At 40.1% G+C, this 21,281-nt stretch overlaps 1 protein-coding gene across 4 annotated transcripts in view; it reads left to right on the forward strand.

The window, feature by feature from the left end:
• The window catches only part of ARHGAP21 (Rho GTPase activating protein 21), a 120,122-nt gene that overhangs the window by 88,705 nt on the left and 10,136 nt on the right, over nt 1-21,281 (forward strand). For all 4 annotated transcript variants that reach the window (XM_072955450.1, XM_072955451.1, XM_072955452.1 and 1 more), the window contains 10 exons: nt 1,412-3,305; nt 10,964-11,122; nt 11,268-11,370; nt 14,393-14,429; nt 16,700-16,825; nt 17,932-18,216; nt 19,417-19,481; nt 19,561-19,697; nt 20,237-20,379; nt 21,126-21,281. In XM_072955450.1, the coding sequence (XP_072811551.1) occupies nt 1,412-3,305; nt 10,964-11,122; nt 11,268-11,370; nt 14,393-14,429; nt 16,700-16,825; nt 17,932-18,216; nt 19,417-19,481; nt 19,561-19,697; nt 20,237-20,379; nt 21,126-21,281 (3,105 nt within the window). The remainder of the gene's footprint in view (nt 1-1,411; nt 3,306-10,963; nt 11,123-11,267; nt 11,371-14,392; nt 14,430-16,699; nt 16,826-17,931; nt 18,217-19,416; nt 19,482-19,560; nt 19,698-20,236; nt 20,380-21,125) is intronic.

Here is a 21,281-nt window from a genome sequence, read left to right on the forward strand (position 1 = left end):
ACATGATTCTGTCTGTATATCAGTAAGCAGCTTCTACTATGTTTTCCTATTTTCTGCTAGCTACAATTTACAAAGGATGTCACAGCTCTGGTAAGAAATGCACAGAAGCCATTTCCTTGCTTTTTAAGTCATGTTTTGTAGAGATTTGTAATAAGCCAGTCTATTAAAACTGTAAGTTTGCTTAGAGGAATCTCTCCGTGGTGTTAATCTTACTAATTTGCAGAATGTGTTTGTGATGTATTGTTTTATTTTGGTTTTCTTTTGTATCCTGTACATAACTGGCATTAAAACATAACATGTATCTGCATCTGTATTTCTTTAAGCATCTCACCCTCTCTCTTCTAGTACTTTGCTGTTACGTTATGTTTGTGGCTGCACTTGAGCTTTGCAGGCTGTTTGCAAAGACAGGATGTGATGATGGTCTTGAATTTAAGCTTGTTTTGATTAGGGGAGAATATGTAATATGACACCACACCTAACTGTCTCAGCTGCTGTACACAGTCCTGAACTGCATCGATTAGCTGTTCTGTAGAGTCTTCTGTATTTACTTTGTTAGATTTAAGTTTTAAAAAATATTTCTAGATAATTTCATAAATAATTGATAAAAAATAATTTGAGCTGCATGCCTGCCTGATAGTAATAGAGCAATGTCTCCTTATAACAGGTGAAAGAGACCAAATAAATTTGTACAATGTAATCTTACATTCATGTGAAATAAAAATTATAGATTATATACAGGAAGATGAATCACCTTTTTTCATATCTTATGCCTTTAATAACTTTAATTTCTTAAATGTACATATTCTCTATTTTAAATAAGTATTTAGCATGGCTGCTGGAGGACTTAATTTATCACAATGGATTATTTTTAGTGACTCAGTAATCATTCATTGGCAAGACAGCCTTCAGTATATTATTTAATTTATGATAACAGTAGTGCCTCAAATAAAGGTTGTATTTGGTGAAGATTTTTCATATTTTCACCTTCACTCTGGCAAAAGACCAGGTTCTTCTTTTGCTGAGATGTATTAGCAGCCGTTTAACCTGCCAACTGCTGGAGAAAGAAAAAGAAAAACTGTAAAACTTGAAAGGGGAAATTTTTAGGAGCAAGACATCTATATCTGATTGATGGTGGTGGTGGGGAATTTGGTGTGTTTCAGACCTTTTGGGGAAACAGGCCATTACAATTTATATTTTTTGCAAATTCTACAATTTATTTGATTTCTGAGAGACTAGCCCCTTTCTGCATTTGTGGAGTTACCCTTATGTTGTTACGTTTGCACGCATGCTTTAGTGAATGCCATTCAGGCACGAGGCCGGGCACCGTAAAGTAAAGTAGTGCATCGCAAGAGTGGAAGTGAGTGTTCCTTTGATGAATTTTAAGTGACCCCTTTCTCTCGTCTCCACGTAGGCGTATTCTCAAGATGCCTACCTGAAAGGCAATGAAGCCTACAGCGGCAATGCCCGCAACATACCCGAGCCCCCACCGATCTGCTACCCCTGGCTTCCGTCCGCCCCTTCAGCCATGGCGCAGCCCGCTGAAACAGCTCCTCCAGACTCCTCCTCCAGCAAACAGCAAACCAGTCCACCAGTACTGACGCAGCCCAGCAGGGCCTACCGGATGGAAATCCAAGTGCCTCCATCACCCCCAGATGTGGCCAAGTCAAACACAGCAGTGTGTGTCTGCAATGAAAGCGTAAGGACTGTCATTGTACCTTCTGAGAAGGTTGTAGATTTGTTACCTAATAGGAACACCCACACGGTTCCCTCGCACAGAACTGAAGAGGTGAGGTATGGCAGAAATGAGCAGACCTCTTTAAAAACGGCGTCAAGAACCACATCACCACCGTCGTCAGTTCCCACTGCCCATCTAATTCATCCAGCCGGCTCCAGGTCGTTGGAACCTTCCGGGATTTTACTGAAATCTGGCAATTACAGCGGACACGCAGAGGGACCATCAAGCAATAGATCTCCAGCTGTGGATTCGCCTTCTGTATCTGTCAATCACTATTCTCCAAATTCCCATCAGCACATAGACTGGAAAAACTATAAAACTTACAAAGAGTACATTGATAACAGGCGGTTGCACATAGGTTGTCGGACAATTCAGGAAAGGTTAGACAGTTTGAGAGCAGCCTCTCAGAGCACAGCAGACTACAACCAGGTGGTACTGAACCGCGCCGCTCTGCAGGTACGACGTCGGAGCACCTCTCAGGACCGAGTGCCCCAGTCCGTTCAGATCCGGCAACGCAGCGTGTCCCAGGAGAGGCTGGAGGACTCCGTGTTAATGAAGTATTGCCCGAGAAGTGCATCTCAAGGAACGCTGACGTCTCCATCTGTTAGTTTTAGTAATCACAGAACTCGCTCGTGGGATTATATCGAGGGACAGGGTGAAACTTTAGAAAACGTCCATTCTGAACGTCCGCCCCCTGATTCAAATGGAGACCGAAAGCAGACTTACAAGTGGAGCGGGTTTACCGAACAGGACGATCGGCGAGGTATTTATGAGAGACCCAGGCAGCCAGAAATTCACAAATCTTTTCGGGGTTCCAATTTTACGGTGGCTCCAAGCCTTGTGAATTCTGACAACCGTCGGGTGAGTGGCCGAGGGGCGGGATCGGTGTCTCAGTTTAAAAAAATTCCGCCAGATCTAAAGACACTGCAGGCAAACCGAAATTTTCAGACTACTTGTGGGATGTCCCATCCTCGAGGTATTTCACAGGACAGGTCACCTCTTGTGAAAGTCCGAAGTAATTCTCTGAAAGCGCCTTCTACGCATGTCACAAAACCCCCCTCCAGCCAGAACTCATTTATTTCTATTAAAGACCAAAGACCAGTAAATCATTTGCATCAAAACAGCCTACTGAATCAGCAGACATGGTTAGGGGCTGAAAGTGCTCCTGGTCACCAGGTGGACACCGGGAAACCCCCTTCTCTATCTGAAGCTTCTGTTAAGCTCACACCTCTGATGAATGAGAGTTCTGGCACACCAGATTCAGAGTTACCCATCACTCAAAGGAATCAAGATTTAAATTTACAGGAGGCTGAAGTTCAGCAGTCCAGTGCTGTAGAAAATAAAGAAACTGTCATCCTAAGAGAAAAGCCTCCATCTGGTCGCCAGACACCACAGCCTTTGAGGCATCAGTCCTACATCTTGGCAGTGAACGACCAGGAGACGGGGTCAGACACCACTTGCTGGCTGCCCAATGATGCACGCCGTGAGGTCCACATAAAAAGGATGGAGGAAAGGAAGGCCTCGAGTACCAGCCCACCCGGTGACTCCTTGGCTTCTATCCCATTTATAGGTGAGCTTATTTCATAGTCGTTGGCTAATGTGTCGAACATTGAACAAAACTTTTTCAGCAAAGTATTTCAACAGGCACAGGAATTTTACACTGTGATTTTAAAATACTTGTGCATTTTCTACCCTGTGCTAAAACCAGAGCCATAAGCTTTTACTCTCAAAAATTATTTCTAATATTAATTTTTTTTTAATTTTATGTACTCGATACCCATTCTTAATTTTGATTTTGATGAAACAAATTCCCACCTTCTGGGGCCAAGAGACTCGGCAAACGAAATTATACTTAGTTGTTGATTCAGCTGAATCAAAAGCCAGGTTGAACAGTTTTAATCACTAGTAATCAACTTTCGTTTAACTAGTGCTTTTTTACTTTCTAAAGCTTAGTTCTTTGTAAATTTAACTTGGGCCCAATGGAAAGACCTCTTCATTGTCAAATTACTTTGTCTTAGAATAAATCCTGGAGTAGATGGGTGGAAATTATTTAAATGACAAGTATGCGCCCTGATTTGGGACAACTATCATGTTTACTGAGGCTTTAGTCTGCTCCCACACCGCCCCCCCCCAAGGTGTACTGCCCACAAGGCAGCCAGTGTGATGTTTTAAAAATGTAAATCAGATCATGTTACTTCTTGAGGGGGCAGATATAGCTCAGTGGTAGAGCACATGCGTAGCATGCATGAGGTCCTGGGTTCAATCCCTGGTACCTCCATCAAAAAATAGATTAATAAATAAACTTAATTACCTCCCCCTACCAAAACAAAACAAACACACAAACAAAAAAACCCCACCAAGATCATATCACTGCTCTGATCAGAACCCTCTTTTACTTCCCATGTTACTCAGAATAGAATCCAAAATTCCTTACTGTGGCAGGCAAAGCCTTCTGTGACCACCCCCCAACGCCACTCCCATCTCTCCGCCCCCATCTCCTGTCTCCCCACGCACCCCGTCCTCGCCCACGCATCCCGTCCTTGCCCACGCTGGTCCCCTGCAGTCCTGGAAGGCGCTGAGCTCAGGGCCCTGGCACCAGTTCCCAGCCCTGGAGTGCATTCCACAGATACTCACAAGACTCTGTCTCTCAGTACATTTGGGCGTCTGTTCAGATATTACCTTATCAAAGCAGCCTTTCCAGAACAGCCTGTCTGAAATAGGTACCCTCCACACATACACAGAACCTGATATCTTCTGTCCCCTTAAGCTACTTGATTTATCTTTGTACCACTTGTTTCCACTTGACATTTGTGTTTTTTGTTTATTACATGCTTCTCTGTAGAGCTAAAACAGAAGCTCCATGAAAGCCAGGATTTTAGATCTTTTGTTCATTTCTGTGTCCTTAACGCCTGGGACCACTACCTGGCATATAGATGGCACTGAATAAGTATTTGTTGAAATGATAAGGTGAATGATAATTTTGAGATGATGGTTAAATGTGTAGCAAAATTTTTAAAAAAAGTTCTCGTAATTACTACGGACCCTTAGGACATCATCTGCCAACAGAACTATCATACATGTCCTTAGTGCTATTTTTATTTAGTAAATGAGAAATTTAAGCTATCGAGAGGTTAATTAACTTCCCCAAAGTCACACAGTTAATAAACAGTAGAGACTGGAACTCGACTTCACTGATTTCAGTCTCATCGCAGAGGACAACTCTAGAGGGCACCATTTATACAGAATGCGTTGTGCAGAGCGCCCTCTGGAGTTGTGTGATGCAAGGCCTTGCTTTGAGGCCAAGGCCATACCCTTCCTCAACCTCTTACCCCATAGGTTCATGAAGAGTTAGTTCTCCATCATTTTATAATGTAATGTGTTTCCCTTTGAGTAATATTTCAGACTTTTTCTTTTCTGGAAAAACTTTCTAAAGCTGTTGCACTATTGGAATGTCAAGTGACATTATCAGAATCAGCTTTTTTAAAAAAAAAAGTTCCACATAACATGCTTTTTATAAATATGACATATTCAAGTTTTAAACATCATGGGGAATCTCAACCTAAATTGTACTATATTTGTACCCTTAAGTCCAACCTCAAAGAATAGTAGAATTTTATTGTAGATAGAACCTTATAGATGTTTTATATTATATTTTATATTATATTTTATATCATATAAATGATTGTTTCACAACTTTTTTTTAAACATTTACAAATACTTTTTAAACATTTTTTTTAAACATTTACAACCCACGGCTGTATTTCACAGGCCTATGAGATCTCAGCAGAGTAATAGTATTATATTTTTTTCCTACGTAATAAGAATAATATAATCAAATTATATTAGAGTAATAAAAAGTTTCCTAGTTATATCTGTTAATATTTCTTCCTCGTTACCACTAAGTACAGGAATAAGAAGATCAATTACGTTATTGAAGAGAGAACTTTGGCTAAAATATAAAACAAAAATCTAATTCTGTATACATAAAGATTTAGAAAAATGATTAGACCATTTTGTTTATTCATTAAAAATGAAAATGCTCACTATTTGGTTCTGATCAGGTTCTACTTTAAGTGCTGTTTAGACTCTCCTTTATAGTTCCTAGTGAATGATATTTTTGGTTTTATGAATCATTACTTAAAAATCACCCAGCATAGAAATGTCTTTATAATCCATTTATTTCCTGTACGTCTCCCAGGACCTTAATATATAGCACACAATTGCTCTGGTGTATCAGCTGAGCAGCACCAGTGGAACAGGGTGAAGAACAATCGATTTCACTGTTTTGACTGTGAATGCTGTCCGTGGATGTAAGCGTTCTTAAGTTCCAGAATTTAATATTGAAATCTGTGTATTATTGAGCTTCAGAGTTTTAGCTGACCAATGGATGTGTGTCTTTCCAATCTAGCTATTTCTAAAAATGTATGTTTTACTGGGATAGACACCAACAATGAAATGGAGTATAAGAGACAATTTGCAGTGTTTCCCAAAGTATTTTCTAGGAACACTTAATTCCATTTGATTAAGGGGGGAAAATAAGATTAATGATCAAATAAATTGAGAAATGCTGAGTTTTAAAAGTTTTGTCTGTCTTCACCGTAGAACTCTCAGAATCATTAACATGTTCCTATATATTGTGAATTTTCTAGGCAGGATATAATACAGTTTGTCTCAGAAGTATTTGATCATGAATCCTTTCTGTTTTTATTTAGAGTATTTCAGTTTTAGTACACCATAAAATACACTTTGGAAAATGTTGGTCTAAAATCTGTGCTATTTTATGGAACATTTAAATTAAAAGGATGAAAGGAAAAGAGTTAAGGCTTGCTTTTGTATTGTCACACTCCAGAATCTTACAGTCTGATTTTTAGTAATTATTTTTGTTACTTGAAAACATTATAACCAATGCAAAGACAGAAATAAATAAATATCTTGGCTTTATTCCCAAAATATCAGAGAATTGAGCCAATTCATTTATTCAGTTATCTGTATACTACAGAGCTAATGAAACATCTTAACAGAAAGACAGTTTTCCAAAATTTTGCTACACATTTAATATCTGATACTCCTTTTGGGTCACAAAGACTTAGAAAAATGAAGAAAATAAACCCCTTTATTTGTTTTTAAAGTAGGAATATTAGTCATTAACAGTATTTTGTTTACGTCTACTCATAAATCTTCAAAATAAGTCCTGAAAATAAATTTCAACTTCTTTTACAAGTAAACACAAAACACAACATGAATAATGAATTCGTAAGTCATTTGTTGTTGAGTAGCAGGTTTTCAGGTGTTTTCTCCAATCCTGACTTTCTACCTTTGATTCATACCACTCATAACTATTAATATAAAGAAACCAGCCGTATGACTCACATTGAGTTCTTCTCACATCCATTCTCCTCTGTTTTTTGCCGTGTTTTTAGTACTCCTCTCTGTCCTCCCCGCCGCAAGGTTGGCCAGCTTGCGTGTACTTAGTTAGCACTGGCCTAACTGAAACTGACTTTGCAGCCTTGCTGGCACTGCCATTTTAAACCGATTTAGAAGTTTTAAAGCTTACAGGCTATAGCTGGATTACAGCATCTCTACAGGTGAGCTTAGCCCTCTGAAATCCACCCAAAAGCGATAGAACTGGGTAACTGTCACCTTAAACCCAGCCTCCTCCTCGGGGAGCTCTAATCTCTCACTCCAGCGGGGAGGCTGCAGCCAGGACCCCAGCCCGTCTTTTACACAAATATGGACTGAGTCTTTCTGCAAAGCTTATAATCCATGAAAAGAAAAATTACACTGTATCATCTTATAATCCTTTTTGTGTATCAGCTTTCCCCTAAAATTTGATTCTGTTGGTTCTTAAGCTTAGAGATAATTTTGCTTCTATTATTTGAGTGATGATGTGAGGTAATCTTTAATATAATGACAACCCCCCCCAAAAAAAAAACCCCAAATTACGCAGTACTTTAACCTACCAAGTATTTCATGTACCAGTCCTTAGGATAATCATGTAGGGAATTTTGGTCAGGAATAAATACCCACTTTATGGATAAGGAAAGTTAAGTCCTTGACTAAGGTCTGTCGGCAGGTAACTGACGGAGCTGACTGCCTGCTCCAAATATCATGTTCTTTCAACAGTGCCCTAAAAATGTGCTAAAATTTAAATCCTGGCCTTTTACTCTTTTAAATCTTAGGCTAAAGGATAGTTCTGAATTAATATTCACTCTTCTTAGCTCAGATTTCCCAGGTTTGAATTGGCATCTTCTTACTAGATAAATTTATGTGTTCCAAGTTTAAGAAAACTGCTCCCCACAGAATAATTTTAGGTGTTCATTTATCTTCCTTTTGGTAGTAGCATGGCTTTTATCCTACAGTATTTCAAATTTATCTGTAGCACACCTTGTAGAATACTGTGCTTACTTACTTTGGGGAATAATTTTTTTTTAACTTCACACTTATAAAAATTATAGAATTGCTTCCCTAAAGCAGACTTACTAGATTTTCAGCGAGTTCCTTTAAGTTGAAAATAAAGCCAGTAGTAAGTACACTCTCAGCCAGATTTGTCAGTTTTTAAAATAAATTCAAACCTCAAAAGCCCCCTAAAAACTCTCTGGCTTATAAAAATCCAGAAGTATTTTATATTCTTACATAAACGGATAATTTTACCCCTTTAGTGGCTTTATTGTTGTAGTCCTCTTGAGCTAGAAATGACCCTTTTGATAATCCCAGTCCAGTTTCTTTACAGGGACAAATTTAATATCCAGAGGAATTCCAACAAGACAGGATCCAAGTCTCTTGACCCTCCCCTGGAGCTCAGTCTTCTCCATTCCTAGTAGCTGGCTTTTTCTGTGTGCTGAAATTAATCATTCCAAAGATAGACTTGTGAAATTAGTGCCTAATATTTATTAAATTCTTTGAAGATAAATGCTAGGTTCCTTGAAATTAATACTTCCAATATTTGTCAGCTGGTAAGCGGGGTCATCTTTCATACACACGTGTCTCTCACATACACGCAAACCCTCGAAATCTTATCACCACTCGTTAACTTGTCTGACCCACAGAGGCTGCAGAAATTCAGCCAAGTAACTGTGACCTGCGGCAGGTCGGAAAGCAATACTTCCACCTGCCTTTTTAAAACACAGAGCTTTGTGCTGCTGTGATGTTTGCTGCCTGTAGGCAAGCCTGCAGTCCCAGTCCGGACCACAGTCGCACATTCCTGCTCCTGCTCTAATTTCGCCACCTGCCTTTCAAATACCTCCTCCAACAGCAGCAGTAGGTTTACAGCGCCACTCGCTGTACTTGCGGCCATGTGGGCATGGTAGGGTGAAAAAGTCTCTATTCAAAGTTCTACCACTTCTTAACCTTTTGTATCTATTAGGAAGTTACAGCACTGCATTTTTGATTATCAAAATAACGCAGTCTCAAAATGCCTTTCAGATAGCCAGACGTTCATATAAATGCGTGTTTACTGACCTATGAAAGAAGCTTGGTCTTAATTAAAACACTAATTTTCACTACAATCATGAGTTGGGTTATTACTATGACACTTTGGGACCATTGAACTAGGTGACGGCACCCCCTTACCAGTTGTTAACAGGTGTATCACCTCGTAAGCTCTGTTTATAATTAATGAAAAAGCTTCAGTGAGTGTCTAGAGATCTGTCACTTGATGGTCAGTTTTGGAGATCAGAAGCACATGTTAATTTATTAGTAGCTTGATTTTTTTTAAGCATTCTTTCCTAACCATACCTCTTTAATGAAAGTGGACTTTCTTGAGCATGCCACTTTTATGAACCTCAAAACTTTTCACCTCATGGTTACTAACTGGTACTAATGAGGTGAAATAAAATTTTCCTAGGGAGATCAGTTTTTTAAGATGACCTTATTTCACTGGGTTTAAGTTAGATTTAAAAAAATAATACCACCTCTGGTGTTGCCAAAAGATTACTAAGTTGTTACTTATGAAGGGCTTCTGTTTGCTTATTGAAGATAAAATTCAGCCTCATGTAACTGCTTTAACTGAATGTATGCATCTCAGAAGGCAAATGAAAAGAAATGTTTGTCCCAATTGAATTTCTTCTTAAGATGAAGACTCCATTAACAGTATTTATTTATTCTCCTTTTATAAACTGTACTTTGAGGTATAGATTGGATTTTAGGTCATTTGCAGTGAATGTCCCTTCTCCTAGGACTGGACCAGAAACAGTGTGTTCAGTTTCCTTATTTCTAGTAAAAGAGATTTATCTGTACATGCTTTTGGGGCACTATGTATTTTTATATATACTTTCATATTAGTCACCATTTCTTCCAACTTACACAGACTTACTCCTCCCCTTGTGATGTGTGATTTACTCCATCATTGAATATTATAGCATTAACATGCCTCATTATGATGCTGTGATTTGGGGAAAGGGGAGAATAATCTCTTCCCTAACAGATGTGAAATGAAAAGCAAAATGACTTGGCCACAGTCTATGCCCAAAATTCTGATAATTTCACTGAGTTGTGGAAGATGATTCTCAGCCTCCTGGCTCACATTGTGTCCTGACATAGTAGAAGGGGCAGGGGAGCTCTCTGGGGCCTCTTTTGTGAGGGCACTAATCCCATTCATGAGGACTCCATCCTTGTGACCTAATCACCTCTCAAAGGCTTCGCCTCCTAATAGCATCACAGTGAGGATTAATTCTCAACATATGAATTTAGGGAGGACACAAACATTCCCTCTGTACCAGTGGCCTTGATGATGAATAAGTTCTTTTGGAAGACGCTATAGCTTTTTGGACAAGAGCTACTTGTGTTGGTGGGAGGTGGGAGGTGTAGGTTTTAGGAACTGATGCCTTGAAAGTTCAGCCTTGCTTGCTTCCTGAGATGATAATGTGTGATACACTTAAAATTGGGGAAGTAATTCTTTTACCGTGGTGTGTGTTTATTCTGCTTTTATAGGTCTAGGTTCTGAATATCTGTGAACTTTGGTGTCTTGATTATCAGTTTAGTGAAGGTATTAATTGTTTGGTAGAAGCAGCAACTCATTTAATTTCTTAGATCACATTCTTGGAATTATTTGGAATTACTGTATAAGGAGATTTTTAACAGACCAACTATGTCATTTATTGTTATGTCTGTGGATGTGTTATCTTTATCTGGTTTTTACAGTAATGAATACTGAATATTGATTCTGCTGTTATTGTTAATAGTAATTAGGCCATTTAATATCTGAATATTTATTTTCATTTTATCTGACAGATGAACCAACTAGCCCCAGCATCGATCATGATATTTCGCACATCCCTGCTTCTGCTGTCATCTCGGCCTCTACCTCCCAGGTCCCCTCCATAGCAACCATCCCTCCCGGCCTCACAACGTCAGCTCCTTTAATCCGACGTCAGCTGTCCCACGACCAGGGTATGTTTCAGTGAGTGGTTATACGAACTGTCTTGCATTCTCAGTTTTCCACGTAGAAAACTATAATGACACACCATGATCTTCTCGCCGAGAAAAGCATCTGGAAACCACTTGCACATGTCTAAATGTTGGGTTTTAATTGCAGAATCTGTTGGACCCCCCAGCCTGGACGGCCAGCCCAGCTCAAAGACAGAACGATCAAAATCATACGACGAGGGTCTGGATGATTACCGAGAAGATGCAAAATTGTAAGTCTTGTTAGGGGTGTTAAGCATATCTTTGACATATAAATGCTGAATTAATGATGCCTTTTATATTTTCTAACTTTATGACATTAGACATGCAAATGAAAAATCAAAGTTGTTACGTGGTAATATATTCGGTTGATTTTTTTTAAAAAAAATTAATATTTCAAAGTCAGTGATACACAAACATAATACAAAAATACATGTAAAACTATGTATATTAAATAATCACTCCCGCTCTAGGGCTCCGGCCACCCAGTCCTGCTCTCACACATAACTATGTTATCATTTTTTTAATATAATTCCAGAGCTATTCTTTGCATAAAGTCATACTCACATTTACATATGCTTACATATGTGTGTGTGTTCTAATTATTTTTATAAACAAATGATAGGTGCCCTACACACTGGATCTTGAAGAGTATTCAGTGCATGTATTCCTGGCACATTCATTTTCATGATTGTTTAATTTTCCATTGAGTAGTTATACCATAATATATTTAACTGGTATTTTATATTCTGTTAAGAGACATTTAGATTGATCAAATCTCATGCTACAACAAATAATACTTCAGTGACTTTATACCGTGTACTTCAGTACATAGCTCATTTAGCATATACAGGAGTGAGCACGGTTGGAAAAAGGATTGTTACATCAGGGGGTCTGTATATTTTTTATTTCAATATCCATTGTCAGTTGCTCTCCATAAAGACTAAACCAAATCACTGCCACCAACAGGGTACAGAAGTCTTTGCTGCTCCCCTCACCAACACAGCATGTTAATTAACTTTGGTGGGTGGTTCTTGTTATTTTTATTTTCTTAACAACTCTAATGGTATCATATTATAGTTTCAATTTGAAAATTTCTTATTAATTGCACATTCTTTCATATATATTTAAGGATGTTTATGGTTCTTTTTCTGCAAACTGCTTTTTCCTGTCTCCTAGCCATTTTCCTCCTGGTTTTTCTGGGTAACTTCTGGGGCTTTTCAAACAAAAGAAACTAGCTCTTTTCTGAGATAAGTGTTGCAAGTCTTTCCTCAATATTTTTCATTTGGTTTTCTGAAGTTTTTTGTTTGTTTAAACCCTGTAAAATGTTAAACATTTTTTTGTGTGTGTGGTCAAATTTAGGAATTTTTTTAAGGAATTTTTTTTAAGGCCTTTTGATTTTGAATCATACTGAAAAAGCCTTTCTTTCTTCCAGAATTATAACAGATTCTTTCATGTTTACTTCTCAAATTTGTGTGTTTTTCTTCATCTTTTTCCTTTTTGTACATTTACAACTTTGACTCATCTGGAATTTATTCTAATTAGTGAGATAAAGAGCCAACTGTATATTTTCCAGTGTGTCTCAGTTGTCCCAAGATCATCTATTAAATGTCATACTTTTCCCACTGATATGTCATCTTTATTATAAATGAATTTGTTACATGTCTTTGGTTTTATTTTTGGACTCTATTCAGTTTATTTGTCTATCATGTCTACCAGATTCTATTAATTACAGTGGTTTTGTAGTGTTTTTACCATCTGGTGGGGCTTTTCTCCCTCATAATGTTCTTGCAGAATTCTGGCTGTTTTTATTTTACTATTTGAACATTAAAATCAGTTTCTATTTCTTAAGTTCTTCTGGATATTTTCCTTGGCACAGTGTTTAATTTACAGATTAATTGAGGAAATATTGACATCTTTCTCATACTGATCCTTATTCTGTCAAAGAATGATTTGTCTTTTTTATTGTAGAATTTTTGTACAGATACTCTGAAACTTCCGTTTGATTATTATTTATATTCTAATACAATTTGTTCTTCCTGGGCCAGCTACTTGGGGGGGAGTGGATGTGCAGTGTGGCCAGGGCAGTGGTGGTGGCGATGGCAGTGGTGACTAGCAGAGGTCTTTCTAATGGTGCCGGGGTGGCTTTGTGAACTGTTGCAGCCTTTACTCTTCCCCTCTGGAAGACAGCAGTAATGGCCTCCTTTCAGAGTCGGCTTCACTTACCTCTTTCTGCAAAGATAGCAGGACTGCGTGTTTCTCCTTCCTCCTCACCTCCCCTGACACTCCGTGGTGATACAGGAGGCTCCGGTCCCCAGCACCAGCATCCCAGTTCCCATTGTTCCAAACAGGGGGAGCTTGGTTTTACTCAGAGAACAGTGCTCTGCAGTTTTGTTTGAGACGTGCAACCACTGGTGACCTCTTTCCCCGAATCCACTTTTTACTTCACGGCACTTCACCACCCTTATGCGTATTTCCTAGTGCAGAGCTCCAGGGGTCCCCTGACACTGGAGACTGAGTCTTCATAGGTGTTTCTGGTGATCTTGTTGTTTGGAGGGAAAGCGGGAGGCAGATTCTGAGAAGAGAGGACATGCCATCTCAGTCACACCTTTCTAAGTTCCTTCAGTGAATTTCAAATTAACAGCAGCAACAAGACAACTTTGTCCCCTAAATTTAAGCTGTTTTGAATAATTAATGTGAACCCCTTCTCGAAGCCCTGAGCCTCTTCAGTGGCAGCCGTTGTCCTCTGTACGGAAACATCCAGAACGTGGTTGGAGGGAGGAGCAGCGGTCGTGCTCAGCCTGCACGGTGCATTCCTGCCGCGGCGTCCAGGCTGGACCAGTGCAGATGAGCTGTCCACTCTGTAACTCACGGCCAATGGTGACCACTTACCCATCATCACTGACCATGTGGAAGCTCTTAATAGAGCATGACAGCTATGGATACTAATGATATAAAGCCCAGCGTTTAAGTCTGAGTAGCTTTTTCTTTGAGCTTAAAAAAAAAGGATGAGAAAAAGTCACCTTTTACGCAGAGACAGTTTTAATTTCCAATCTAGAAATCTTCAATCACTGAATCGGAAGTTTTATAAAATTAGCTGTTATTCCTCACTTGCATCGAACACTGAAATGAACATGGTAACAATGAAATATCCACTTATTCATGAAAGGCTAGTTGTCATAATCAGATTATTTTTACATCTTTAAGGTGTTTTACGCACTTCCTGCAAATACTGATATACTTCTTCTCCAACAGGTCCTTTAAGCATGTATCTAGCCTGAAGGGAATCAAGGTAGGTGTTCAATATTTTTAAAATATCAGCAAATGGGAAATGTTTCTGTTTACCTTAATTTACTTTAGTTCTCCATAGAGAATTCTTTCTTTTATCCATTAGGTATTTCATATTTAAATGTCATAACCTTTTGTTCTGTAAGTTTCGAGTGCATTTGGAAAATATCACTGTAAATTGTGGTTTCTAAACATACTCGTCACATGTGTAATTTCTTTAACATACAATTGTGCTGATTTTTCTCACTTTGTAAGTTTATGGCCAAAAATTCTGACCACCTGGCAATTTGTCTGTTTTTCTGTCCTGAAAATTATTATTTCATTCCTCCTCTCCACCCCTCACCTAGTACAATCCTCTGTGTATCTTCGGGGAGATCTCTGGATAGGATCATCGAGGAAATAAGGGCCGATGGAGAGGAAAGAGGGGTCAGAACCAGCTCTAGACCTTCCAACACTGTAGATATCAGGCAGGAATCCAAGCAACCATTCTCCTCCTGTCTGCTTTTCCCTCCTGGAAGTTAGACAGGAATTTCCTCATTTTACCTTCTCCAAAAATATCAGGACCTTCTGTACACCTGCGCTTTCAGGCTTCCTTACTCTTATCTTAATAAATATCTTCTTACTTGGGACATTATGCTATTGAACACCAACACCCACATTTCTTCTTTGGGTTCCATCACTTTTCACTTTCTCAAGACCCCTGTCTCTTCTGTAAAATCACTCTTTCCAGCGGCTCAGTCACGATCATATAGAAGTATTCTACTATTTCCTGTGTTTAAAAGAAAAATCTTCCTCGATTCCACATCCCCCTCTACTTACTGCTCCGCTTTACTCTTCTGCTTTTCACAGTAACACTCGTTGGGGAAAAAAAAAAAAAAAAAACATCCGCAGGTTCCACTTCCTCACATCATGTCTTTCTCAGCCCACACACTTGACAATGACGTGGTTCAGGCCAAGGTTACCAGAGACTCTCAGGTTCCAAAACGAACAGTTGCTTGGATTTTTTATTTGACCTTTCAGTAAGTGGGCAACACAATTTCCCAGTCGCTTCCTGAAACGCTGTCCTCTGCTGGTTTCCATTTTTGCCTCTGCCTGATATTTAGTGTTGGAAGGCCTAGAGCTGCTTCTGACCCTTCTCTCCTCTCCATCGGCCCTCATTTCCTCGGCGCTCTTATCCAGAGATCTCCCCAAGGATACATCTCCAGACTTGACCTCTTCCCCAGACTGCAGCTCACAGAGGCTCCTGCCTGTGCACCGTCTGCATGTGGATGTTTAATGAGCAGTTCAAGGTTTCCGGGGCAAGTGGACCTGCATGACGCCCAGACGCGTCTGTCCCTCCCGTCTCCCCATCTCACTAGGTCCCCTTCTGTCGACCCAGTTGTTCAAGCTCCAGATCTAGGAATTCGCCTTGTTTCTTCTTTTCTGTTTCAAGTGCCGTCCACTCTGCCTCCAAAACATAGCCTGAATCTTTACATTCCTCTCTGCCTTCACTTTGGTCAAGTCCCAGCTGCCATCACCCAGCACCTGGGCTCCTGCAGGAACACCTCCTTTCCTGGTTGTCCCTTTAGAACCCCCCCCCCTCCAGGTAGCAAGCAGCGCAACCTCTCAGCTGTGTCATCCGATGACGATCCTCCCCGGCTTCATCAGTTCACGCCCTGCCACAGCCTGGGAGACCCTCAACGGTCTACAATTAGCTGTTTCTCTTACTCCCATCGAACACGGACCGTTTAAAGTGATAGCAATGAGTGCACCTTCATTAGCTGTACCTTCTCTCTCAACTCTTTCCCCTGACCTCTCATGGTTGGCTCTTCCTTTAAATTTTTTCCCTGAATTTCATCCTACGTGTTCTTTCTGCACAGAGGCTTCCTGTCAGCATCACCAACTTATAGCTGCTCCTCAGTTCCCTTCTCCAAACGGCACTGATCACAGTCCGATCATTTTCTTGTTTATTTTTTATTCTTCTTTGTCTTTTCCCAGTAAAATGGGAGCTCTTGAGAGCAGGAAAATTAAACGGTTTCTGTTACTGTTTAGCGGTTAAGAACTTCCTTCAGGTGACTTTTAAAAATGATAAGTGGTCGATTCCCTTTTTTTTTTTAAAAAAAAAAAACCCGAAATTTTTCTGATGTAACTGATAAAGTTAAGATGGTTCAAAAATAGCTCTTCAATTGGAAGATTAAATAAAAGACTTTTTCAGCAAAGCAGTTTCACATTGCAAATATATTTATAAAGGAAAATGCTGACAATTTGCTGTGTTTTCTTCGGCCTTTTCTGTAGATAATCGACAGCCAGAAGTCGTCAGAAGACTCTGGATCCAGGAAAGATTCTTCCTCAGAGGTTTTCAGCGATGCTGCCAAGGAAGGGTGGCTTCATTTCAGGCCACTTGTCACCGATAAGGGCAAGGTAACGTGTTCTCTCAGCTACTGTGAACGTATGAAATGCAGGCCCTGAAAAATAAAGCATTAAGCCTGTGTACATAAAATGGCAAAATATCCAGAATAAAGAGTGGAAAACATCATTGGCAGCATCTTTTTCTATGTAAAGGAAAAATTATTTTTAAAAATTCTAATCAGTGATTTCATTTTTACACCATTTCATCCTTTGTATTGGTTACATGTGGAATGTGTTGCCCTGTATCTTGGCAATGTAAAAGAGACATCAGAGTGTTGAAGAAGGAATTCTGCTTTCCTTATTAAACAGTTTATTGCCCATAGATTATGACAGGGTAGTCCTTTAGGGAGTGGCAGTTCTCCATATTAATCATTTAAAAACTTTTATTCAGTGTTTCCCAGTTGATTCTTTTAAGTTGCCTTTATAAGTTTATTGTTTCCATTTATAAGTATTGAGTCGCATCAGTGAATATCACAATATCAATATGTGCCTCGTTTAGTAGGTAACAATATAGTAAAACTTTGCCAGAAAGTTTCCTACAATATTTGGACAGCTTATTTACAAGAAAGCCTTAATTAACACTGTCAAAAGAGTATTAAAAATTTTTTTAAGAAAACCCACCTTGGATGTAGATACTGTTGCTTGATCGTGTAAAGCTGATCAGTTTTGTTAATAACTAAGTTCATTACTCGTACATACATGGCTTTGGGTTCTCCTTACGCAGTGTTTGTCATTTGTGTGATTTAAGACTTGCCTTAAGCCTTGCTTTCACTCAAGATTTTCCTGACCGACCTTTTTCCTTATTTTCTGTTCCCTTAGCTTTTTTTTTAAATTCAGTTTGCTACACCTGCTTTATCCTAATTTCTTTGTTCATTTTCTCCACCAAATGAAAGTGAGTTTTCACTATCCTTGACTTTGAAATGAACACGTGGCCCAACTTGGTTTACGCGCCACAATTTTTGTCTTTCCTCCCCTGGCAGACAAACATTGACATAAAGCGGATGCCTGCTGCCTTGGGTGCACACTGACACGTGCTGGCAGTGCCGCTGAGGGTGTCTGTCCTGTCACTAAGGTTTAGCCGAGGATTGAGCGGTCCCAATCTGCTTCCTGTTTTCCAGCGGGTTGGCGGAAGTATTCGGCCATGGAAGCAGATGTATGTTGTTCTTCGAGGTCACTCTCTGTACCTGTACAAAGATAAACGCGAGCAGACCACTTCGTCTGAAGAGGAGCAGCCCATCAGTGTGAACGCGTGCCTCATAGACATCTCCTACAGCGAGACCAAGAGGAGGAACGTGTTCCGACTCACCACCTCTGACTGCGAGTGCCTGTTCCAGGCTGAAGACAGGGACGACATGTTAGCCTGGATCAAGGCCATCCAGGAGAGCAGCAACCTCAACGAAGAGGTACGTGTTCAGGGTGATGTATGCGGATAAAACAGGCACCTTCATGACATTTTTTTAAAGAAGACTGAAAGAATCCGATAGATAACCTCATCTTTGAAACACAGGGCTGTTTTAAGGATTGAATGAGATAATGCTTAGGAAGTATGCAGCGTGGTGCCTGGTAGATCATGAACACTGACTTCATGTCAGCCTTTAGAGCAGCAGCATCATCCAGTGTTAAGACACAGGGAGCTCCCCCAGCCTTGTAGATAAGAAAGTGATCGGTCACTGAGCATACACCATATGGCAGGCAGTCAGAAGCATTTACATTAGTTAAGCCCAGCAATCTCAGCGGTCATATTATGATCATAACCATGTTACAAAGAAGGCAACTGTGTGGCAAAGAGAGGTTAAGTGATTTCTCCAAGGTCACCTAGCTGAGAAGTGTCAGGGCTAGGATTTACACCCAGGCAATCTTATTCTAGATCTTAACCACATCCTCTTTCAGTTGGAAAATGAGAAGAATCGATTTGAATTCAAGACTGTTCAACTCCAAAGCCTGTATTCATTGTAAGTTATAATGTTCATTGAGATCAAAATGAGACAAGTCAAAAAAAAAAAATAAGTGAGGACATGTATCAACATATAATTGGAATCAGTAGGGGGAAAAAAAGTCACCATCTAATGGTCAACTCTGAGTTCTCCATTTAGCGTGTTTTCTAAGTTAGCCTGTTGAGGTTAAAAACAGTTGAGCTTTTTTCTTCTGATAATCTAATTGCTACTTCTGATCCAAACTGATTCTCGATCTCACTGCTTCTCCAAATTAACCATTAACAGATTTTGGTAGGATTCCACCTTTTGTCCAATTGGATTATTTTGAAACTCCAATCATTCCTTCCGGTATGAGAGAAAAAACTGGCTCCCTGCTTCCCAGCCATTTATTTAAAATGTCAGGTCAAGGAGTTTCAACACCAGTGACTTGCTGGTGCTAGTCTAGGTGTTGGCGGAGCACAGAACCTAAACGGAGAACTCTTGGCAGTGGGGGAGGCACTTAGAACACTTGTCCCATAGTTGTGATTTGAATATAGGTTTTAAACACAGCTCCATAGTGTCCGTATGGAATAAACGAAGTAGCGCAATATAGAGCCCCTCCCCCCAAATGAGAATTCCTATTTAAGTTCAGAATCGACTTTCTAATTTTACCTTCTGTTTATTCCGCAGGACACTGGAGTCACTAACAGGGATCTGATAAGTCGAAGAATAAAGGAATATAACAGCCTGATGAGGTGAGAACCCCACCACGCCTCCGAGGCGGCTGGGATGTAAGATGCGCGCTTGTTCAGGAACGCCCCCTTCTTCCGGCAGCAAAGCGGAGCAGGTGCCCAGGACGCCCCGGCAGAGCCTCAGCATCCGGCAGACCCTGCTGGGTGCCAGAGCGGAGCCTCGGACGCAGAGTCCGCACTCGCCCAAGGAGGAGCCGGAAAGGAAGCTTCTCAGCAAAGGTACTGGCGTCCGCGCTCCTCGTGAGTCTCGGCTTCGCCCCGGGGCGGTGCGGGCGCTCCCTGTTTCTCCGGGGCGTCCCTCCAGACATGAGCGCAGGGGTCACGCCCTCAAGGGGGGTCCTCGCAACAAAGACCAAGTGAAGGAAAATTCAGCACATACATCTGCATAAAAAAAAAAACTATAGATTGGAGTAATACAGAGGATACAGGTGCTTTCATTTTGAAATAAAACCATTCTATTTCCTTGGGCCAAAATCTCACAATTAAGATCTCACAGTGATTCTTTTTTCCTGACTGTTTTAAAGAAAATCCTTCATGGTACAGATTGTCAAAGGGTGAAGAAACATATATTGTATGGAAGGTTGAAAGGCGTGCTATATTAGGAAGACAATAGAATATTTTTGATAAGTAAAGGATATGGTACTTACAGTATAGGACTCTGACTTACATAAATATTGATAAAGGATCTTTAAAGTCATGATTTAAACACTCTTGTTTCCATTTTCTTATGTCATTTTCTTTTGAATAATGATCAAAAGAGGACACCAGTCCCCCGAAGGACAAGGGCACGTGGAGAAAAGGCATTCCAAGTATTATGCGGAAGACATTTGAAAAAAAGCCCACAGCTACAGGAACCTTCGGGGTCAGACTGGACGACTGCCCGCCAGCCCACACTAACCGGGTAGGAGACCCCCCGCCAGCCGGATTTCCTAAAGCCAGTAATTCAGCCGTAGTCATAACAGAACCTGAGCACACGGCCGTGCAGACCCCAGGGGGTGTCTGTTGGTCTGTTCGGTGTTTTCCTCTTCTTATCAGGTCTTAGTTTCTCTAAGCATTTCTGACCTATATGAGTGTGTTGAGTAATTTTATCTACAGTGCTTTTTTCCTGATGCATTGACTTTGAAATAGAGTAAGTATTCAACTATTAGGAATGTATTTGGAAGGGTTGGTAAGAATTCATTTTCAAATCATGTGTATTTCTGCTTTTAGCATCTTAGAAGGATGGGAACAAGGACTTGATTAAGAAAGTATGATAAATGTAAATGTGCATTTGTGTGTGTTTAGAACACCTGTGTTAGGATCCATATCATGAGTGGATGGATGTTATTCCTTCTCCCCCTTCTTTTACTCAACTCAGCTGCTCCCACCTGCTCGCCTTTCCTCTTGGGACGTTCTCTCTCCATGAATCCTCCTCTTTCTGTCTTGACCTAATGGTTCTCCTTCCACTGACTCAAGTATCTCTTGCTGGTTGTTATCTATTCCCTGTTCTGCAATGTCTGTATTCTCTATTTTCTCTCTATCAAAGAACAGCAGTTTATACACTGGTTCCTCCTGGATGAAAGGGTCTCTTACCTATGATACACATCTATCCATGAAAGATAAACATTCATGCTACATTAAATAAAATGTTTCTTCCTTATTTTGCAGTATATTCCATTAATAGTTGACATATGCTGCAAATTAGTTGAAGAAAGAGGTCTTGAATATACAGGCATCTACAGAGTTCCTGGAAACAACGCGGCCATCTCAAGCATGCAGGAGGAACTCAACAAGGGAATGGCGGACATTGACATCCAAGACGAT

The sequence above is a fragment of the Vicugna pacos genome, chromosome 35 (assembly GCF_048564905.1).
Source record: "Vicugna pacos chromosome 35, VicPac4, whole genome shotgun sequence".
Taxonomy (NCBI): Eukaryota; Metazoa; Chordata; class Mammalia; order Artiodactyla; family Camelidae; genus Vicugna; species Vicugna pacos.